Here is a 23,102-nt window from a genome sequence, read left to right as displayed (position 1 = left end):
TCAGCATGCTCAAAGGATATTCAATATCTGCTTTTTTATTTTTACCCATCGACCATAGGTGCCTTTCTTTGCGAGGCATTGGAAAGCCTCCCTGGTCTTTGTGGTTGAATCTGTGTTTTGAAATTCACTGCTCAACTGAACCTTACAGACAATTGTACGTGTGGGGTACAGAGATGCGGTAGTTATTCAAAAATCATGTTAAACACTATTATTGAGCACAGAGTTAGTCCATGCAACTTATGTGACTTGTTAAGGACATTTTTACTCCTGAACTTATTTAGGCTTGCCATAACAAAGGGGTTGAATACCTATTGACTCAAGAAATGTCAGCTTTAAATTTTTATTCATTTGTAAAAATGTCTAAAAACATTATGGGCCATTTACACAATCTCAATTTAATCAATTTCAGGCCGTAACACAACAAAATGTGGAAAAAGTCAAGGGGTGTGAATACTTTCTGAAAGCACAGTATATGATGACAAAATAGTGTATGTGTGATCTATCACCTATTTCCCCAGTCTTTTCTTCACATATTCCAGTAGACTGTCCTGCATGCTCTCACTATGGAGGATCTGCTTGGGAACAGTCTTTACCATCCAACCCTGTAGGAGAGGAGAGAGGCAAGTGGCATGGTTTCAGTGATGGCTCTGACTATACACTGTAAATACTTCTCCTTTCCAAATCTGTACATGTTCTCGTGTGTTTTACCAGTACTGTGTGACAAATGCTGCCGTAGGTCTTGTCCCCGGCTAGGAGGTACTCCAGGGACGACCTGACAAAGTCCTCTGCTGTCAGGGTCACCATGTTGGGCTTCTGGTAGCCTGTCATGGGGGTGGACACGCCAAAGGGAGCCACTGCCTGTGACACAGAGATACAGGAATGATAAATAGAGTAAATCAGACAAATAGAGCAGACAAAGTCAGAGCTCATTTCCATTTCAAATCAGTCAAGTGTGGAAGTGAATTCAACTTCCAATTGAAAAGTGGCATTTATTTCCCTTGAGTACTTATTTAAATGATTGATTAAGCTAGAATTTCAATTCACCAGCTAAACTGACTGAATTTCTATAGAATTCACCCCAGCTCTGATAGCAGATCCCCAGTACACAGTCAGTGCACATACGGATCATTTGAGCACCCTTCCCCCTTTCATATGAATGTAAAATAGATCCATGCACACTGATGCTTAGATGTATCACTGCACCTGTATCATGACTCCTTTAGCTTTATATTCAGCCTGCAGACCTTGAGAGAACCTCTCCACAAACACCTGGACAAAGACCGACACATAGAAACATTGAAATCACTTTGATTATTTGTTACACACGTTCACCGTCTACCGTAGCACTGTAGTAACTATCACACTCAACTGAACGTCTTGATTAGTGTAGTGTTAGCTAGCTACATAGCTAGCTACATAGTTAGTTCTAGCACTTCCGGGTTGGAGCGAGCGGTCGCATCTGCACTCGGTCCGCAGGTAGTATTACATTTCATTACATTTCATTATAGTACAACGGTTTGATTTGTCTAATCTTAGCGATTCCTTCTTAGCTAGCTACACAGCCGTCTTTGTATCATAGATAATTGCGTAATTATCGTATTTCGTCGTCCTAACGCAGTCTACACTGCCCTGCAGCTAGCCAGCTAGCTAACGTCCACCGTTAGCTAGTCCACCGTCTACCGATTAGCAGCACAACTATTACACTCAACTGAACGACTTGATTAGTGTAGTGTTAGCTAGCTACATAGTTGTCTTTGCTGTCTTCGTACCCAAGATAATTGTGTAGTTTAGAGTGTGTAGTTTTATGTCGTCCTTAACATAGGAGACTCTGCTAGCTAGCCAACAGCTAGCCAACGCCTACCGAACAGAACTTCTGCACTCAACAACTGGGTCGCATTTCGCTCGCTCCACAGGTAGTATCACATTTTTCATTTAATTTCATTACAGTACAACGGCTTGATTTGTTTGATCGTAGCTAGCTACATAGCTAGCTACATAGCCGTCTTTGTATCAAAGATAATTGTGTAGTCTAGAGCGATTTCCTAGGTTAACTAGCCAGCTATTGTCGTTCTTTTAACGCAACGTAACGTAATCAACACTGCTAGCTAGCCAGCTAGCCCCAAATAGCAGCACAGTAGAAACTATTACACTCAACGGAACGACTTGATTAGTGTAGTGTCAACAACGCAGCCAATGCCAACTAGCCTACTTAGTCAACAACGCAGCCTCTGCCAGCTAGCCTACTTCAGCAGTACTGTATCATTTTAATCATTTTAGTCAATAAGATTCTTGCTACGTAAGCTTAACTCTCTGAACACTCGTGACGTGTAGTCCACTTGTCATTCCAATCTCCTTTGCATTAGCGTAGCCTCTGTGTAGCCTGTCAACTATGTGTCTGTCTATCCCTGTTCTCTCCTCTCTGCACAGACCATACAAACGCTCCACACCGCGTGGCCGCGTCACCCTAATCTGGTGGTCCCAGCGCGCACGACCCACGTGGAGTTCCAGGTCTCCGGTAGCCTCTGGAACTGCCGATCTGCGGCCAACAAGGCAGAGTTCATCTCCGCCTATGTCTCCCTCCAGTCCCTCGACTTCTTGGCACTGACGGAAACATGGATCACCACAGACAACACTGCTACTCCTACTGCTCTCTCTTCGTCTGCCCACGTGTTCTCGCACACCCCGAGAGCTTCTGGTCAGCGGGGTGGTGGCACCGGGATCCTCATCTCTCCCAAGTGGTCATTCTCTTTTCTCTCCCCTTACCCATCTATCTATCGCCTCCTTTGAATTCCATGCTGTCACAGTTACCAGCCCTTTCAAGCTTAACATCCTTATCATTTATCGCCCTCCAGGTTCCCTCGGAGAGTTCATCAATGAGCTTGATGCCTTGATAAGCTCCTTTCCTGAGGACGGCTCACCTCTCACAGTTCTGGGCGACTTTAACCTCCCCACGCCTACCTTGACTCATTCCTCTCTGCCTCCTTCTTTCCACTCCTCTCCTCTTTGACCTCACCCTCTCACCTTCCCCCTACTCACAAGGCAGGAAATACGCCGACCTCATCTTTACTAGATGCTGTTCTTCCACTAACCTCGTTGCAACTCCCCTCCAAGTCTCCGACCACTACCTTGTATCCTTTTCCCTCTCGCTCTCATCCAACACTTCCCACACTGCCCCTACTGGATGGTATCGCGCCGTCCCAACCTTCGCTCTCTCTCCCCCGCTACTCTCTCCTCTTCCATCCTATCATCTCTTCCTCTGCTCAAACCTTCTCCAACCTATCTCCTGATTCTGCCTCCTCAACCCTCCTCTCCTCCCTTTCTGCATCCTTTGACTCTCTATGTCCCCTATCCTCCAGGCCGGCTCGGTCCTCCCCTCCCGCTCCGTGGCTCGACGACTCATTGCGAGCTCACAGAACAGGGCTCCGGGCAGCCGAGCGGAAATGGAGGAAAACTCGCCTCCTGCGGACCTGACATCCTTTCACTCCCTCCTCTCTACATTTTCCTCTTCTCTCTGCTGCTAAAGCCACTTTCTACCACTCTAAATTCCAAGCATCTGCCTCTAACCCTAGGAAGCTCTTTGCAACCTTCTCCTCCCTCCTGAATCCTCCTCCCCCCCTCCTCCCTCTCTGCAGATGACTTCGTCAACCATTTTGAAAAGAAGGTCGACGACATCCGATCCTCGCTTGCTAAGTCAAACGACACCGCTGGTTCTGCTCACACTGCCCTACCCTGTGCTCTGACCTCTTTCTCCCCTCTCTCCAGATGAAATCTCGCGTCTTGTGACGGCCGGCCGCCCTACAACCTGCCCGCTTGACCCTATCCCCTCCTCTCTTCTCCAGACCATTTCCGGAGACCTCCTCCCTTACCTCACCTCGCTCATCAACTCATCCCTGACCGCTGGCTACGTCCCTTCCGTCTTCAAGAGAGCGAGAGTTGCACCCCTTCTGAAAAAACCTACACTCGATCCCTCCGATGTCAACAACTACAGACCAGTATCCCTTCTTTCTTTTCTCTCCAAAACTCTTGAACGTGCCGTCCTTGGCCAGCTCTCCCGCTATCTCTCTCAGAATGACCTTCTTGATCCAAATCAGTCAGGTTTCAAGACTAGTCATTCAACTGAGACTGCTCTTCTCTGTATCACGGAGGCGCTCCGCACTGCTAAAGCTAACTCTCTCCTCTGCTCTCATCCTTCTAGACCTATCGGCTGCCTTCGATACTGTGAACCATCAGATCCTCCTCTCCACCCTCTCCGAGTTGGGCATCTCCGGCGCGGCCCACGCTTGGATTGCGTCCTACCTGACAGGTCGCTCCTACCAGGTGGCGTGGCGAGAATCCGTCTCCACACCACGTGCTCACCACTGGTGTCCCCAGGGCTCTGTTCTAGGCCCTCTCCTATTCTCGCTATACACCAAGTCACTTGGCTCTGTCATAACCTCACATGGTCTCTCCTATCATTGCTATGCAGACGACACACAATTAATCTTCTCCTTTCCCCCTTCTGATGACCAGGTGGCGAATCGCATCTCTGCATGTCTGGCAGACATATCCGTGTGGATGACGGATCACCACCTCAAGCTGAACCTCGGCAAGACGGAGCTGCTCTTCCTCCCGGGAAGGACTGCCCGCTCCATGATCTCGCCATCACGGTTGACAACTCCATTGTGTCCTCCTCCCAGAGCGCTAAGAACCTTGGCGTGATCCTGGACAACACCCTGTCGCTCTCAACTAACATCAAGGCGGTGGCCCGTTCCTGTAGGTTCATGCTCTACAACATCCGCAGAGTACGACCCTGCCTCACACAGGAAGCGGCGCAGGTCCTAATCCAGGCACTTGTCATCTCCCGTCTGGATTACTGCAACTCGCTGTTGGCTGGGCTCCCTGCCTGTGCCATTAAACCCCTACAACTCATCCAGAACGCCTCAGCCCGTCTGGTGTTCAACCTTCCCAAGTTCTCTCACGTCACCCCCGCTCCTCCGCTCCCTCCACTGGCTTCCAGTTGAAGCTCGCATCCGCTACAAGACCATGGTGCTTGCCTACGGAGCTGTGAGGGGAACGGCACCTCAGTACCTCCAGGCTCTGATCAGGCCCTACACCCAAACAAGGGCACTGCGTTCATCCACCTCTGGCCTGCTCGCCTCCCTACCACTGAGGAAGTACAGTTCCCGCCTCAGCCCAGTCAAAACTGTTCGCTGCTCTGGCCCCCAATGGTGGAACAAACTCCTCACGACGCCAGGACAGCGGAGTCAATCACCACCTTCCGGAGACACCTGAAACCCCACCTCTTTAAGGAATACCTAGGATAGGATAAAGTAATCCCTCTCACCCCCTCCCCTGAAAAGATTTAGATGCACTACTGTTCCACTGGAGGTCATAAGGTGAATGCACCAATTTGTAAGTCGCTCTGGATAAGAGCGTCTGCTAAATGACTTAAATGTAAATGTAAATAGTTGTCTTTGCTGTCTTCGTATCCAAGATAATTGTGTAGCTTAGAGTGTGGAGTCTTAGAGTGATAATTGCGTTATTATCGTATTTCGTCGCCCTCCTATCTGCCTAGCAGCTAGCCAGCTAGCATACGTTCACCGGCTACCGTAGCACTGTAGTAACTATCACACTCAACTGAACGACTTGATTAGTGTAGTGTTAGCTAGCTACATAGCTAGCTACATAGTTGTCTTTGCTGTCTTCGTATCCAAGATAATTGTGTAGCTTAGAGTGTGGAGTCTTAGAGTGATAATTGCGTTATTATCGTATTTCGTCGCCCTCCTATCTGCCTAGCAGCTAGCCAGCTAGCATACGTTCACCGGCTACCGTAGCACTGTAGTAACTATCACACTCAACCGAACGACTTGATTAGTGTAGTATTAGATAGCTACATAGTTGTCTTTGCTGTCTTCGTATCCAAGATAATTGTGTAGTTTAGAGTGTGTAGTCTTAGAGTGATTATCTTAATTCACCGAGGTTAGCTAGCCAGCTATTTTGTCATCCTTAACGTAGGAGACACTCCTAGCTAGCCAATAGCCAGCCAACGTCTACTGAATAGAACTTTCGCATTCCGGTCGCATTCCGCGTCGCTCCACAGGTAGTATCACTTTTTCATTTCATTTCATTACAGTCCCAACGGTGTGATTTGCTTGATCGTAGCTAGCTACATAGCTAGCTACATAGCCGTCTTTGTTTCAAAGATAATTGTGTAGTCTAGAGCGATTTTCTAGGTTAGCTAGCCAGCTATTGTCGTTCTCCTAACGCAACGTAACGTAACCAACACTGCTAGCTAGCCAGCTAGCTCCCGATAAGCAGCATTGTAGAAACTTCACACTCAACGGTACGACTTGATTAGGGTAGTGTCAACAACGCAGCTAGCCTACCCCAGCAATACTCTATCATTTTAATCATTTTAGTCAATTAGATTCTTGCTACGTAAGCTTAACTTTCTGAACATTCGAGACGTGTAATCCACTTGTCATTCCAATCTCCTCTGCATTAGCGTAGCCTCTTCTCTAGCCTGTCAACTATGTGTCTGTCTATCCCTGTTCTCTCCTCTCTGCACAGACCATACAAACGCTCCACACCGCATGGCCGCAGCCACCCTAATCTGGTGGTCCCAGCGCGCACGACCCACGTGGAGTTCCAGGTCTCCGGTAGCCTCTGGAACTGCCGATCTGCGGCCAACAAGGCAGAGTTCATCTCAGCCTATGCCTCCTCCAGTCCCTCGACTTCTTGGCTCTGACGGAAACATGGATCACCACAGACAACACCGCTACTCCTACTGCTCTCTTCGTCCGCCCACGTGCTCTCGCACACCCCGAGAGCTTCTGGTCAGCGGGGTGGTGGCACCGGGATCCTCATCTCTCCCAAGTGGTCATTCTCTTTTCTCCCCTTACCCATCTGTCTATCGCCTCCTTTGAATTCCATGCTGTCACAGTTACCAGCCCTTTCAAGCTTAACATCCTTATCATTTATCGCCCTCCAGGTTCCTCGGAGAGTTCATCAATGAGCTTGATGCCTTGATAAGCTCCTTTCCTGAGGACGGCTCACCTCTCACAGTTCTGGGCGACTTTAACCTCCCCACGTCTACCTTTGACTCATTCCTCTCTGCCTCCTTCTTTCCACTCCTCTCCTCTTTGACCTCACCCTCTCACCTTCCCCCCTACTCACAAGGCAGGCAATACGCTCGACCTCATCTTTACTAGATGCTGTTCCTCCACTAACCTCATTGCAACTCCTCCAAGTCTCCGACCACTACCTTGTATCCTTTTCCCTCTCGCTCTCATCCAACACTTCCCACACTGCCCCTACTCGGATGGTATCGCGCCGTCCCAACCTTCGCTCTCTCCCCCCGCTACTCTCTCCTCTTCCATCCTATCATCTCTTCCCTCTGCTCAAACCTTCTCCAACCTATCTCCTGATTCTGCCTCCTCAACCCTCCTCTCCTCCCTTTCTGCATCCTTTGACTCTCTATGTCCCCTATCCTCCAGGCCGGCTCGGTCCTCCCTCCCGCCTCCGTGGCTCGACGACTCATTGCGAGCTCACAGAACAGGGCTCCGGGCAGCCGAGCGGAAATGGAGGAAAACTCGCCTCCCTGCGGACCTGGCATCCTTTCACTCCCTCCTCTCTACATTTTCCTCCTCTGTCTCTGCTGCTAAAGCCACTTTCTACCACTCTAAATTCCAAGCATCTGCCTCTAACCCTAGGAAGCTCTTTGCCACCTTCTCCTCCCTCTTGAATCCTCCTCCCCCTCCCCCCTCCTCCCTCTCTGCAGATGACTTCGTCAACCATTTTGAAAAGAAGGTCGACGACATCCGATCCTCGTTTGCTAAGTCAAACGACACCGCTGGTTCTGCTCACACTGCCCTACCCTGTGCTCTGACCTTTTTCTCCCCTCTCTCTCCAGATGACATCTCGCGTCTTGTGACGGCCGGCCGCCCAACAACCTGCCCGCTGACCCTATCCCCTCCTCTCTCTCCAGACCATCTCCGGTGACCTTCTCCCTTACCTCACCTCGCTCATCAACTCATCCCTGACCGCTGGCTACGTCCCTCCCGTCTTCAAGAGAGCGAGAGTTGCACCCTTCTGAAAAAACCTACACTCGATCCCTCCGATGTCAACAACTACAGACCAGTATCCCTTCTTTCTTTTCTCTCCAAAACTCTTGAACGTGCCGTCCTTGGCCAGCTCTCCCGCTATCTCTCTCAGAATGACCTTCTTGATCCAAATCAGTCAGGTTTCAAGACTAGTCATTCAACTGAGACTGCTCTTCTCTGTATCACGGAGGCGCTCCGCACTGCTAAAGCTAACTCTCTCTCCTCTGCTCTCATCCTTCTAGACCTATCGGCTGCCTTCGATACTGTGAACCATCAGATCCTCCTCTCCACCCTCTCCGAGTTGGGCATCTCCGGCGCGGCCCACGCTTGGATTGCGTCCTACCTGACAGGTCGCTCCTACCAGGTGGCGTGGCGAGAATCCGTCTCTCACCACGTGCTCACCACTGGTGTCCCCAGGGCTCTGTTCCAGGCCCTCTCCTATTCTCGCTATACACCAAGTCACTTGGCTCTGTCATAACCTCACATGGTCTCTCCTATCATTGCTATGCAGACGACACACAATTAATCTTCTCCTTTCCCCCTTCTGACGACCAGGTGGCGAATCGCATCTCTGCATGTCTGGCAGACATATCAGTGTGGATGACGGATCATCACCTCAAGCTGAACCTCGGCAAGACGGAGCTGCTCTTCCTCCCGGGAAGGACTGCCCGCTCCATGATCTCGCCATCACGGTTGACAACTCCATTGTGTCCTCGTCCCAGAGCGCTAAGAACCTTGGCGTGATCCTGGACAACACCCTGTCGTTCTCAAATAACATAAAGGCGGTGGCCCGTTCCTGTAGGTTCATGCTCTACAACATCCGCAGAGTACGACCCTGCCTCACACAGGAAGCGGCGCAGGTCCTAATCCAGGCACTTGTCATCTCCCGTCTGGATTACTGCAACTCGCTGTTGGCTGGGCTCCCTGCCTGTGCCATTAAACCCCTACAACTCATCCAGAACGCCGCAGCCCGTCTGGTGTTCAACCTTCCCAAGTTCTCTCACGTCACCCCGCTCCTCCGCTCTCTCCACTGGCTTCCAGTTGAAGCTCGCATCCGCTACAAGACCATGGTGCTTGCCTACGGAGCTGTGAGGGGAACGGCACCTCAGTACCTCCAGGCTCTGATCAGGCCCTACACCCAAACAAGGGCACTGCGTTCATCCACCTCTGGCCTGCTCGCCTCCCTACCACTGAGGAAGTACAGTTCCCGCTCAGCCCAGTCAAAACTGTTCGCTGCTCTGGCCCCCCAATGGTGGAACAAACTCCCTCACGACGCCAGGACAGCGGAGTCAATCACCACCTTCCGGAGACACCTGAAACCCCACCTCTTTAAGGAATACCTAGGATAGGATAAAGTAATCCTTCTCCCCTCCCCCCCCTTAAAAGACCTAGATGCACTATTGTAAAGTGGCTGTTCCACTGGATGTCATAAGGTGAAAGCACCAATTTGTAAGTCGCTCTGGATAAGAGCGTCTGCTAAATGACTTAAATGTAAATGTTAAATGTTACACTAATTCCAGAATAATTTTTCAACAACTTACTGATCATCCTGTACTTAAATTAAGCTAAGAGAAGCGATTTCAAAGTGAAAGACAGAACAGATATGTACTAGCCTTTGATGCGCAGTACATGGTGTATATGGGGGAAGGAACACTGGCCACACCAGAGGAGATGTTCACGATCATTCCCTTCCCTCTGTAAGGGCATAAGAGAATATACATCCAAATACATGGCTCTGGTCAGGACTACTCAAGCTCTACTCCTAACATTCATCAACATATGTTCATCAAGCAATCAACAGACAATTTCAGTAAACTGGACTTTTGATTAATTGACAGTGTGAAGTCTCAATATTATATTGAGGAAAACCTCTCTCCAAAAACACCTCATCTCCATCCCTGGCAGGACTATTTGGCACATCTGTGGGATAAAGTATAAGACAAGTCCGTTAAAAACAAGAAGACACCTAAAGCGATACCCATAGACTTCCACTCATTGCGCTAACGCTAGTTATCATTGGCCCGTGAAACAATCTATAACTTCCCTCATACAGGACACAGAGACATAAAAATGGTATCCAAGAGTTCATCTGACTCTGGGGAAGTAGATAAAGGGCGTCATTGCCAACATCCTGAGGTATACCTTTTTAAGCATAAACACCTGATGCAATTCAATAGCAGTAAGTCTACCCACCTTGACCAAGGCTTTCACATTGCAGTTGATCACTTTAGTAATTTTCTGGAAGGAAAAAAAAATACAATAGTGAAGTGTGTTTCCCTTTCCTTGTCTTCCGTCTCCCACCAGGTAACATCAATGTAGGTGAGAGGACATGTGAGGTACGAGGACAGGCTAATAGATAACCAATAGTGTCTGACTCCTCTCACCTGTTCCAGGTATTTAGTCTGCAGGAACTTGCAGGGAATATGACTGGGTAGAATCCCCACGTTATTCACTGTGTGGATTGGATCAAATGTTAACTTTCATTGACATTAGGTAGACCATTTTTGGAGATCATTATTTCTCCTTGTCTTATTTATAATACTATACTTAAGCAATAAGTCCCAAGGAGGTGTGGTATATGGCCAATGTACCAAGGCTTAGGGCTGTTCTGAACACACAACGCAACACGGAATACCTGGAAACAGCCGTTAGCTGTGGTATGTTGGCCATATACCACAAACCCTTATTGTGCCTTATTGCTATTAAAAACTGGTTACCAACGTAATTAGAACCTTCAAAATATAGATATGTTTTGTCATAGCCGTGGAATATAGTCTGATATAGCATGACTTTCAGCCAATCATCATTTAGAGCTCAAACCACCCCGTTTATAAACTCATTTTTAACTTACTGCACTTACAAAAATCTGAAAACCACGTACCTAATACACCAATATTTAAGTCTTTCAGCTTCTCCTTAATGCACTCGTACATGTCATCCTCAGTGAAGTCAGCTACGATCACTTTCACTTTCTGACCCGTGGTTTCTTCTGTGAAAGAGCAATGTCACGGAATGAAGATCAATAGATACATCATTGATCCCATTGACCTAACATCTAAACAGTCCCCAATGACAATGTTGCTCATCCCAGAAGAAGAAGGATGTTAGTTCCTCCCACCTATCTCCAGTGCCACCCGATCCAGTTTGTCCTTGGTTCTGCTCAGGATCACCACGTTCAGCCCACGTCCTGCCAGCTGCACAAGTGGGAGGGAACCACAGGAGTTAGTGATGGACAGACAGGTAGGGTTGAACCACAGGAGTTAGTGATGGACAGACAGGTAGTGTTGAACCACAGGAGTTAGTGATGGACAGACAGGTAGGGTTGAACCACAGGAGTTAGTGATGGACAGACAGGTAGTGTTGAACCACAGGAGTTAGTGATGGACAGACAGGTAGTGTTGAACCACAGGAGTCAGTGATGGACAGACAGGTAGGGTTGAACCACAGGAGTTAGTGATAAATAGACAGGTAGTGTTGAACCACAGGAGTTAGTGATGGACAGACAGGTAGGGTTGAACCACAGGAGTTAGTGATGGACAGACAGGTAGGGTTGAACCACAGGAGTTAGTGATGGACAGACAGGTAGGGTTGAACCACAGGAGTTAGTGATGGACAGACAGGTAGTGTTGAACCACAGGAGTTAGTGATGGACAGACAGGTAGGGTTGAACCACAGGAGTTAGTGATGGACAGACAGGTAGGGTTGAACCACAGGAGTTAGTGATGGACAGACAGGTAGTGTTGAACCACAGGAGTCAGTGATGGACAGACAGGTAGGTGGGAACCACAGGAGTTAGTGATAAATAGACAGGTAGTGTTGAACCATAGGAGTTAGTGATGGACAGACAGGTAGGGTTGAACCACAGGAGTTAGTGATGGACAGACAGGTAGGATTGAACCACAGGAGTTAGTGATGGACAGACAGGTAGTGTTGAACCATAGGAGTTAGTGATGGACAGACAGATAGGGTTGAACCACAGGAGTTAGTGATGGACAGACAGGTAGTGTTTGAACCACAGGAGTCAGTGATGGACAGACAGGTAGGGTTGAACCACAGGAGTTAGTGATGGACAGACAGGTAGTGTTTGAACCAGAGGAGTCAGTGATGGACAGACAGGTAGTGTTGAACCACAGGAGTTAGTGATGGACAGACAGATAGGGTTGAACCACAGGAGTTAGTGATGGACAGACAGGTAGGGTTGAACCACAGGAGTTAGTGATGGACAGACAGGTAGTGTTGAACCACAGGAGTCAGTGATGGACAGACAGGTAGGGTTGAACCACAGGAGTTAGTGATGGACAGACAGGTAGGGTTGAACCACAGGAGTTAGTGATGGACAGACAGATAGGGTTGAACCACAGGAGTTAGTGATGGACAGACAGGTAGGGTTGAACCACAGGAGTTAGTGATGGACAGACAGGTAGTGTTGAACCACAGGAGTTAGTGATGGACAGACAGATAGGGTTGAACCACAGGAGTTAGTGATGGACAGACAGGTAGTGTTTGAACCACAGGAGTCAGTGATGGACAGACAGGTAGTGTTGAACCACAGGAGTTAGTGATGGACAGACAGGTAGTGTTTGAACCACAGGAGTCAGTGATGGACAGACAGGTAGTGTTGAACCACAGGAGTTAGTGATGGACAGACAGATAGGGTTGAACCACAGGAGTTAGTGATGGACAGACAGGTAGTGTTGAACCACAGGAGTTAGTGATGGACAGACAGGTAGTGTTGAACCACAGGAGTCAGTGATGGACAGACAGGTAGGGTTGAACCACATGAGTCAGTGATGGACAGACAGGTAGGGTTGAACCACAGGAGTTAGTGATGGACAGACAGGTAGGGTTGAACCACAGGAGTTAGTGATGGACAGACAGATAGGGTTGAACCACAGGAGTTAGTGATGGACAGACAGGTAGTGTTGAACCACAGGAGTCAGTGATGGACAGACAGGTAGGGTTGAACCACAGGAGTCAGTGATGGACAGACAGGTAGGGTTGAACCACAGGAGTCAGTGATGGACAGACAGGTAGGGTTGAACCACAGGAGTCAGTGATGGACAGACAGGTAGGGTTGAACCACAGGAGTTAGTGATGGACAGACAGGTAGGGTTGAACCACAGGAGTTAGTGATAAATAGACAGGTAGTGTTGAACCACAGGAGTTAGTGATGGACAGACAGGTAGGGTTGAACCACAGGAGTCAGTGATGGGCAGACAGGTAGTGTTGAACCACAGGAGTTAGTGATGGACAGACAGGTAGGGTTGAACCACAGGCGTCAGTGATGGATAGACAGGTAGTGTTGAACCACAGGAGTTAGTGATAAATAGACAGTTGGGATTGAACCACAGGAGTTAGTGATGGACAGACAGGTAGTGTTGAACCACAGGAGTTAGTGATGGACAGACAGGTAGGGTTGAACCACAGGAGTCAGTGATGGACAGACAGGTAGTGTTGAACCACAGGAGTTAGTGATGGAACGACAGGTAGGGTTGAACCACAGGACTTAGTGATGGAGAGACAGGTAGTGTTGAACCACAGGAGTTAGTGATGGACAGACAGGTAGGGTTGAACCACAGGAGTTAGTGATGGACAGACAGGTAGGGTTGAACCACAGGAGTTTTTATTATTATTATTTTTTTTTAATTTCACCTTTATTTAACCAGGTAGGCAACTTGAGAACAAGTTCTCATTTACAATTGCGACCTGGCCAGATAAAGCAAAGCAGTTCGACAGATACAACGACACAGAGTTACACATGGAGTAAAACAAACATACAGTCAATAATACAGTAGAAACAAGTCTATATACAATGTGAGCAAATGAGGTGAGATAAGGGAGGTAAAGGCAAAAAAAAGGCCATGGTGGCAAAGTAAATACAATATAGCAAGTAAAACACTGGAATGGTAGATTTGCAGTGGAAGAATGAGCAAAGTAGAAATAAAAATAATGGGGTGCAAAGGAGCAAAATAAATAAAATAAAATAAATACAGTAGGGAAAGAGGTAGTTGTTTGGGCTAAATTATAGATGGGCGATGTACAGGTGCAGTAATCTGTGAGCTGCTCTGGCAGCTGGTGCTTAAAGCTAGTGAGGGAGATAAGTGTTTCCAGTTTCAGAGATTTTTGTAGTTCGTTACAGTCATTGGCAGCAGAGAACTGGAAGGAGAGAAGGGCAAATAAATAATTGGTTTTGGGGGTGACCAGAGAGATATACCTGCTGGAGCGCGTGCTACAGGTGGGTGATGCTATGGTGACCAGCGAGCTGAGATAAGGGGGGACTTTACCTAGCAGGGTCTTGTAGATGACCTGGAGCCAGTGGGTTTGGCAACGAGTATGAAGCGAGGGCCAGCCAACGAGAGCGTACAGGTCGCAATGGTGGGTAGTATATGGGGCTTTGGTGACAAAACGGATGGCACTGTACTGTGATAGACTGCATCCAATTAGTTGAGTAGGGTATTGGAGGCTATTTTGTAAATGACATCGCCGAAGTCGAGGATTGGTAGGATGGTCAGTTTTACAAGGGTATGTTTGGCAGCATGAGTGAAGGATGCTTTGTTGCGAAATAGGAAGCCAATTCTAGATTTAACTTTGGATTGGAGATGTTTGATGTGGGTCTGGAAGGAGAGTTTACAGTCTAACCAGACACCTAGGTATTTGTAGTTGTCCACGTATTCTAAGTCAGAGCCGTCCAGAGTAGTGATGTTGGACAGGCGGGCACGTGCAGGCAGCGATCGGTTGAAGAGCATGCATTTAGTTTTACTTGTATTTAAGAGCAATTGGAGGCCATGGAAGGAGAGTTGTATGGCATTGACGCTTGCCTGGAGGGTTGTTAATAACACAGTGTCCAAAGAAGGGCCAGAGGTATACAGAATGGTGTCGTCTGCGTAGAGGTGGATCAGAGACTCACCAGCAGCAAGAGCGACATCATTGATGTATACAGAGAAGAGAGTCGGTCCAAGAATTGAACCATGTGGCACCCCCATAGAGACTGCCAGAGGTCCGGACAACAGACCCTCCGATTTGACACACTGAACTCCATCAGAGAAGTAGTTGGTGAACGAGGCGAGGCAATCATTTGAGAAACCAAGAGTCAGTGATGGACAGACAGGTGGCATTAAACCGTAGGAGAAAGTGATGGACAGGTGGGATGTCACAGGCATATTCAGAAACAACAATGGGAACTTACTTCAAAGGCATATGCCCTCCCTATTCCATCTGACCCACCAGTGACCACTGCAACAGAGGAAGGTGGGATAGGATGTCACTGGAAATATCTTTCCACATAGCTGATAGAAGTAACCAGGCAGTAACATTTCCCACCACTACAGGCTTCATTCACCACAGCATGGGTGTACTGCTCCACTTAGAACTTCCCTTTCCTCTTCCCTCTCCTCTCCTGCAGACAATAAAAATAGGAATTTTCTTCTGTGTTTGTTTGCATGTGCTATCTTGTCCTGACACAGTGTACTCATATACATACAGCGTGTTCCTCAGTTCTGATAAAAGGACCGCAAGGACAGAGAACCAACAGGAGATCAGTCTCTGTGTGTTTAATTTGACCTTTGTCCTGATGACTCTGATTTCTGTTCACGCACACACATGCAGTATGTACTCATTCTAGAACTGTCTGTGTGTTTTATACACTGACATTATACAATGGGTGGGTCTAATCCTGAATGCTGATTGGTTAAAACTGCATTCCAGCTGGAGTCTATTCCACAAGTTACCACCGGCTAAATCTACAACGTTAAATGCCTATTTACTCTGTTCCATCTGACTGCACAATCCACTGTCTCATCAGCCCAGCCAGGCACCTTATAAACTTGATCTCCACTATAAAAAACATCTAGACATTATCTCACATTTCTTTTAGACTAACATTTCGTTTTCAACAGCAGAGATTTGTACAAACCTTGCTTTCTGTCTCTCTGACACTTAATAAAACATTGTTTCAATATTTAAATTGGATCTCCAGCTGTCCCATAGTAATGAACGTGTTGGGAGTCGGGACGAGAGAGAGACAGGCAGAGTTTCTCAGCCAGTCGAAATCATGAATCAGCTGGCATCATTTTTATGGATATTTACAAAGAAATGTCAATTGAAAAAAGGTCAAACGAAACAAAGTGTAGCTAGTTTGCAGTCTTTCCAGCTTCAGTTTGAGGTTATTGTGTTAGCTGTGTTGTTGGCTAGTTCCTCTGAACAACAGTGTCCTAATGAGAGAGCACAGGCGAAATCGTGCTTCATTTGCTCATTGTTATGGATGTATCCAAAACAATGTCACTAGAAAACAGCTTAAACTATTATTCTGGCTGCACTGTTTGACGTGACTGTAAGTTAGTCATAGTTGGCTATCAAGCAAGCAAGGGATAAGAACGTTGTCAGCCAGTATGGCAATGGAACATTTAGAATGAATGTCTGGTTTGCGTCCATGGATACAGAATTCAGGGTTAATTGTATTGGGCAACTAAGCAAAACACTACAATTTCAGATTTGGACTATTAATTGTTATACAGTGTCATGCTAGCAGTGTCATGCTAGCAAAAGAGATACATTACTTTCATAAATTGCATAATTATTTGGAGTGTTTTCAATATTGCTGCGGTATTTGCAGTCCGGTGTTTATTTCTCTGTGGTCCCAGTAACAAACTCATCCATGCTTTCTGACCATGAGGCAGTGCCTGGCTTGAAGAGCGAACAAAAACTACAAATGTTCGTCTTCACCATGCCTCGGTAAACCAACAGGCCAGAAGAATATTGTTGTTTGTATTTGACTAATGGAATTCACTAATTGTTTATGCTTGGGAACACAAACACACAGTGATAGTGAACATAAAAGTTCAGAATAACAACTCCAGCCTTCGAGAACCTTCGAATCAAACTCTACCACAGAAGCCCTGGTATGTTCCACTCTGAGGGGAAGGGAGGGATGTTAAGGCTGCATTGTTTATTGACCTTAAAATAACAAAGGCAGCAGTATCTGAGTGGTCTTAGGGCTGTCCAAGCTAGCCTGCGTGTCTTTCTCCCTCAGTAGCTAGCGGAAGTATATCCAGTCTCCTCTGAATGTACAATGTCCAGACTGTCTGTTTTCCTCCTCTTGTCTTCTCCTGCATTGCTTCAGGGCAGAGAGATGAAGCAAGAACAGACGCAAAGCACATCTTAACGCACCAACAACTTCCCACAGAGGAAGAATTAGAAACAACACGGTATTGGACACTGAAGGCTACACAAACACACACACACACAGACACACACTGAAGGCTACACAAACACACACACACAGACACACACTGAAGGCTACACAAACACACACACACAGACAAATACTGAAGGCTACACAAACAGACAAATACCGAAGGCTACACAAACACACACATACACACAGACACAGACTGAAGGCTACACAAACACACACATACACCGACTGAAGGCTACACAAACACACACATACTCACACACTCTAACCAAACATGTCACGAACACTCAAAAACGCTTGATAGTGAAAGGAAACAGAGAAAGAGAAACAAACATATGTTCATTTGATTTCAAATGAGCTTGAGAGACTCCTCCAGGTTAAGGGGAAGGAAGAGGATAATACGCTCCAGAACATACTGTTCTAATTGCTTTTTTCCCCCCTGTGCTGGATTGGAATGGAATAGAAGCAGAGCTTGGGAAAAGGGAGGTGGTCAGGCTGCGTATTGTTGGTCCTTTATGTGGAAAGAGAACACCACAGTTTATAGCACTGTGGGAGGCAGAACACACTCAGAGGAGAAGAGGACCCAGTAACACCAGTTGACTGCTCCCTCAGGACCACAGGACTAGTTGTGTGTGTCCCTGCGTGTTTCAGTTGGTGTGTGGGCGTGTATGTATTTTGATTGCGTAGCGCTCAATGTCCCATACCGTGTGGTATAATATTAGATCAGGATGTGATCTTTTAGGAAACTGACTCGGAGACTTTCTGACTATATAAGTCTGACTATATGAACTGGTTTCAGAAAGTATTCACATCCTTTCCACATTTTGTTGTGTTACAGCCTGATTTTTTATGGATTACATTTAGATCACTGGCCTACACACAATAGCCTTGATGTCAAAGTGAAATTATGTTTTCAAAATCCATCCAAAATGAAAAACTGAAATGTCTTGAATCAATAAGTGTACACCCATTTTGTTATGGCAGGCTTAAATAAATTCAGTAGTAAAAATTTGCTTAACAAGTCACATAATACGTTTCATTGACTCACTCTGTGTGCAAAAGTGTTTAACATGATTTGGTGTTTAACATAATTTAAAACATGTTGGAAGTTGGAAGTTTACATACACCTTAGCCAAATATATTTAAACTCAGATTTTCACAATTCCTGACATTTAATCCTAGAAAAATTCCCTGTTTTAGGTCAGTTAGGATCACCACTTTATTTTAAGAATGTGAAATGTCAGAATAATAGTAGAGAGCATTATTTCTTTCAGCTTTTATTTCTTTCATCACATTCCCAGTTGGTCAGAAGTTTACATAGACTCAATTAGTATTTGGTAGTATTTCCTTTAAATTGTTTAACTTGGGCCAAACGCTTTGGGTAGCCTTCCACAAGCTTCCCACAATAAGTTGGGTGAAATTTGGCCCATTCCTCCTGACAGAGCTGGTGTAACTGAGTCAGGTTTGTAGGCCTCCTTGTTCGCCCCCGCTTTTTCAGTTCTTCTATAGGATGAGATCAGGGCTTTGTGATGGCCACTCCAATACATTGACTTGTTGTCCTTAAGCCATTTTGCCACAACTTTGGAAGTATGCTTGGGGTCATTGTCCATTTGGAAGACCCATTTGCGACCAAGCTTTAACTTCCTGACTGATGTCTTGAGATGTTGCTTCATAATATCCACATCATTTTCCTCCCTCATGATGCCATCTATTTTGTGAAGTGCACCAGTCCCTCCTGCAGCAAAGCACCCCCACAACATGATGCTGCCACCCCCGTGCTTCATGGTTGGGATGGTGTTCGTTGGCTTTCAAGCCTCCCCTTTCTCCTCCAAACATAATGATGGTCATTATGGCCAAACAGTTCTATTTTTGTTTCATCTGACCAGAGAATGATTCTCCAAAAAGTACCATCTTTGTTACCATGTGCAATTACAAACCGTAGTCTGGCTTTTTTATGGCGGTTTTGGAGCAGTGGCCTCTTCCTTGCTGAGCGGCCTTTCAGGTTATGTTGATATAGGACTCATTTTACTGTGGATATAGATACTTTTGTACCTGTTTCCTCCAGCATCTTCACAAGGTCCTTTGGAGCGAAACATGTAAATCAATCCCAGAACAACAGCAAAGTACGTTCATTTCTAAGAGACAGAACGAGTCTCCTTCCTGGGCGGTATGACGGCTGCGTGGTCCCATGGTGTTTATACTTGCGTACTATTGTTTGTACAGATGAATGTGGTACCTTCAGGTATTTGGAAATTGTTCCCAAGGATGAACCAGACTTGTGGAAGTCTACAAAAAAATTCTGAGGTCTTGGCTGATTTCTTTTCATTTTCCCATGATGTCAAGCAAATAGGCACTGAGTTTGAATGTAGGCCTTGAGATACATCCACAAGTACACCTCCAATTGACTCAAATGATGTCAATTAGCCTATCAGAAGCTTCGAAAGCCATGACATAATTTTCTGGAATTTTCCAAGCTGTTTAAAGGCACAGTCAACTTAGTGTATGTAAACTTCTGACCCACTGGAATTGTGATACAGTGAGTTATATGAGAAATAATCTGTCTGTAAACAATTGTTGGAAAAATGACTTGTGTCATGGACAAAGTAGATGTCCTAACTAACTTGCCAAAACTATAGTTTGTTAAAGAAATGTATGGAGTGGTTGAAAAATGAGTTTTAATGACTCCAACCTATGTGTATGTAAACGTCTGACTTCAACTGTGTCAGATATGGGCAGAACGCTTAAATTCTTGTTAATTTAACTTCACTGTCCAATTTACAGTAGCTATTACAGTGAATGATTACCATGCTATTGTTTGAGGAGAGTGCACAAATATTCCACAATACAAACCTAATTGACAGAGTGAAAAGAAGGAAGCCTGTACAGAATATACATATTTAAAAATATGCACTAAAGTAATACTGCAAAACATGTGGCAAAGAAATTAACTTTAAAATTAAGTGTTATGTTTGGGGAAAATCCAACATAACACATCACTAAGTACCACTGTTCGCTTGAAATATATGGTAAGACTTGAAAATGGCTGTCTAGCAATGATCAACAACCAACCTGACAGAGCATGAAGAATCTAAAAAATAATAACGTTAAATGTTGTACAATCCAGGTGTGCAAAACTCTTAGAGATTTACTCAGAAAAACTCTAACATGTACTGACTCACAGGGTTGAACATCAAGATAGTGTTTTATTTTTCATATTTATTTTTACAAATGTTAGAATTTTTCTTCCACTTTGACATTACAGAGTAGTTTGTGCAGATTGTACAATTAAATTAAATCAATTTTAAACCCACTTTGTAACACAACAAAATGTTGAAAAAGTGAAAGGGTGTGAAAATGTTCTGAAGGCACGTAAGTCTAAAAAAATGGAAAAGTGGTAAGTGAATATGTATTCCCCCCTTTGCTATGAAACCCCTACATAAGATCGAGTGCAACCAATTACCTTCAGAAGTCACATAATTAGTTAGATTGCACACAGGTGGACCTTATTTAAGTGTCACAGGATCTGGCAGATCATCTCAGTATATATATATATATATATATATATATATATATATACCTGTTCTGAAAGGCCCCAGAGTCTGCACCGCCACTAAGCAAGGGGCACCACCAAACAATTGACACAATGAAGACCAAGGAGCTCTCCAAACAGGTCAAGGATGAAGTTGTGGAGAAGTACAGATCAGGGTTGGGTTATAAAAAAATATATCCAAAACTTTGAACATCCCACGGAGCACCATTAAATCCATTATTTAAAAAATGAAAGAATATGGCACCATAACAAACCTGCCAAGAGAGGGCCGCCCAACACAACTGACGGACCAGGCAAAGAGAGGCAACAAAGGGACCAAAGATAACCCTGAAGGAGATGCAAAGCCCCACAGCGGAGATTGGTGTTTCTGTCCATAGGACCACTTTAAGCCGTACACTCCACAGAAACTGGGCTCTACGGAAGAGTGGCAAGAAAAAAGCCATTGCTTAAAGAGAAAAAAAAGCCAAAAGGCATGTGGGAGACTCCCCCAAACATATGTAAGAAGGTATTCTGGTCAGATGAGACTAAAATTGATATTTTTGGCCATCAAAGAAAACTCTATGTCTGGTGCAAAACCAACCCCTCTCATCACCCCGAGAACACCATCCCCACAGTGAAGCATGGTGGTGGCTGGATCATGCTGCCATCGGCATCTCAATCCAATTGAGAATCTGTGGTAAGATTGCTGTACACCAGCGGATTCCATCCAACTTGAAGGAGCTGGAGCAGTTTTGCCTTGAAGAATGGGCAAAAATCCTAGCGGCTAGATGTGCCAAGCTTAAAGAGACATACCCCAAGAGACTTGCAGCTGTAATTGCTGCAAAAGATGGTTCTACAAAGTATTGACTTTGGGGGGATGACATCAATGTGACATTAAAATGGCATTGATAGCTGTGTCATGACATTGATAGTTATGGCACGGCATTGATAGTTATGGCATGACATTGATAGTTCTGTTTAAAACAACTTTAATTCACTCACCTAAACTCCCCTCTATTCTTTAAAGGGACAATCAGCAGTAGCCCCTGTTTCAGTAAAAAGCTGATGGAACAAATCAAATCAAATCAAATTTTATTAGTCACATGCGCCAAATAAAACAGTGAAGAAACCTTACACCTTACAGCTGACAGCTGAAGAAATGTCACCACTCTCAAATTCATAGACTGAGCTATGGATGCAAGGACTGACCATATATGATATCAACATTTGAGTGTTAACCATGTTTTGAGGCTATATAGTGTTTGTTTACGTTTACTTTGTTTACAAACGTTGGATTATAAAAAGCGTATCTTTTAGGTTCTGATGGGGTATGACCGTTGAACTAAACTCATGAGGCATTTAGAAGTTGTATTCTTCAAGAATCAATGGGTGCATATTATTAATTTATAGTCCAAAATTGATACAGCAACTGCTGATTGCCCCTTTAAAATATCCTAACTGAACCACTGGGCTGTGAATGACCTTACAGAGTGTTCCCCAGGCACCCAGACATTTAAAGCTCTGGGGAAAAAATGAATGGGTTTAATCTGGGTCCAGATGGAACTCGTTGTCCTTCAGTATAATTTGCACAGTGAGATCACACTGTGATCACAAGTTGCCACACTTCTTTACATCCAGTGCAATACCTTAGAGCCAGCTTGTCAGAGGGTTGATGCCACAAGGTGTTAACAGGGAAAGGATTTCAAGTATAACATTTTCATATAAATGTTTAACCACTTCATGAGACATTACTTACAGATGATTCTTCCCAATTACTTACTTATAACTTATTTTTGCCTCCAATGGCAACACACACACACACACACACACACACACACACACACACAGTCCCCACAAGTATAGTTAAACATGTCAACACACACGCTTAAACACATACTCAGAGCTCACCTGCCCACTCTCCCATGGATGTAAAGAAGGACTCTGGCTGCGGGAACCAAACTCTGGGATGAAACATCTTAGCAAAGCGGACCATTTTCACTCCATAAAAGACCATGACTGCAGTGCCAAGAGAGACAAAAAACACCTCCATGAAATCCATAGCACACAGACTAGCCCTTTAGAACTGCCTGTCTGCCTGCCACAACAAACTCTGACTCAGTCTGCTTTGACCACACTACAGCTCCTCAGCCAGAAACACTGGGGAATGACCGGGGAATAGCCAGTCCATAGCCCCCCTCCATAGCCCCCCCCCCCACACACACACACACACAGAGAGAAGGATACATAAACAAAACACACAAACACACAACACACACACACACACACACACACACACACA

General features: G+C 45.7%; 1 protein-coding gene across 1 annotated transcript; it reads right to left on the bottom strand.

Moving 5' to 3' along the window:
• Window positions 1-326: 326 nt before the first annotated feature.
• LOC115140278 (17-beta-hydroxysteroid dehydrogenase type 3-like) lies at window positions 327-22,976 on the bottom strand. Its single transcript, XM_029678570.2, has 11 exons — window positions 22,712-22,976; window positions 15,268-15,314; window positions 11,200-11,275; window positions 10,963-11,070; window positions 10,466-10,533; window positions 10,275-10,319; window positions 9,967-10,001; window positions 9,695-9,776; window positions 1,204-1,269; window positions 709-858; window positions 327-602 (listed from the first exon to the last, which is right to left on the bottom strand). The coding sequence occupies exons 1-11, from the start codon at window positions 22,860-22,862 to the stop codon at window positions 507-509; spliced, it is 924 nt and encodes a 307-aa protein (XP_029534430.1). The 5' UTR covers window positions 22,863-22,976; the 3' UTR covers window positions 327-506.
• Window positions 22,977-23,102: the final 126 nt, after the last annotated feature.

Source organism: Oncorhynchus nerka, linkage group LG13 (genome assembly GCF_034236695.1).
Source record: "Oncorhynchus nerka isolate Pitt River linkage group LG13, Oner_Uvic_2.0, whole genome shotgun sequence".
NCBI classification, from domain to species: Eukaryota; Metazoa; Chordata; class Actinopteri; order Salmoniformes; family Salmonidae; genus Oncorhynchus; species Oncorhynchus nerka.
The sequence above is the reverse complement of the archived record's forward strand: the minus strand, read 5'-3'. Positions and strand labels throughout refer to the sequence as shown.

What these genes read in the sequence shown, in the direction of transcription:
- LOC115140278 (XM_029678570.2), bottom strand. Translation starts at nt 22,862, where the DNA reads ATGGATTTCATGGAGGTGTTTTTTGTCTCTCTTGGCACTGCAGTCATG. An exon ending in GGAGGGCATATGCCTTTGAA is followed by an intron (nt 11,276 to 15,267) that starts GTAAGTTCCCAT and finishes CCACTTGTGCAG; the next exon opens with CTGGCAGGACGTGGGCTGAA. An exon ending in ATGTGAAAGCCTTGGTCAAG is followed by an intron (nt 10,002 to 10,274) that starts GTGGGTAGACTT and finishes TTTATCCCACAG; the next exon opens with ATGTGCCAAATAGTCCTGCC.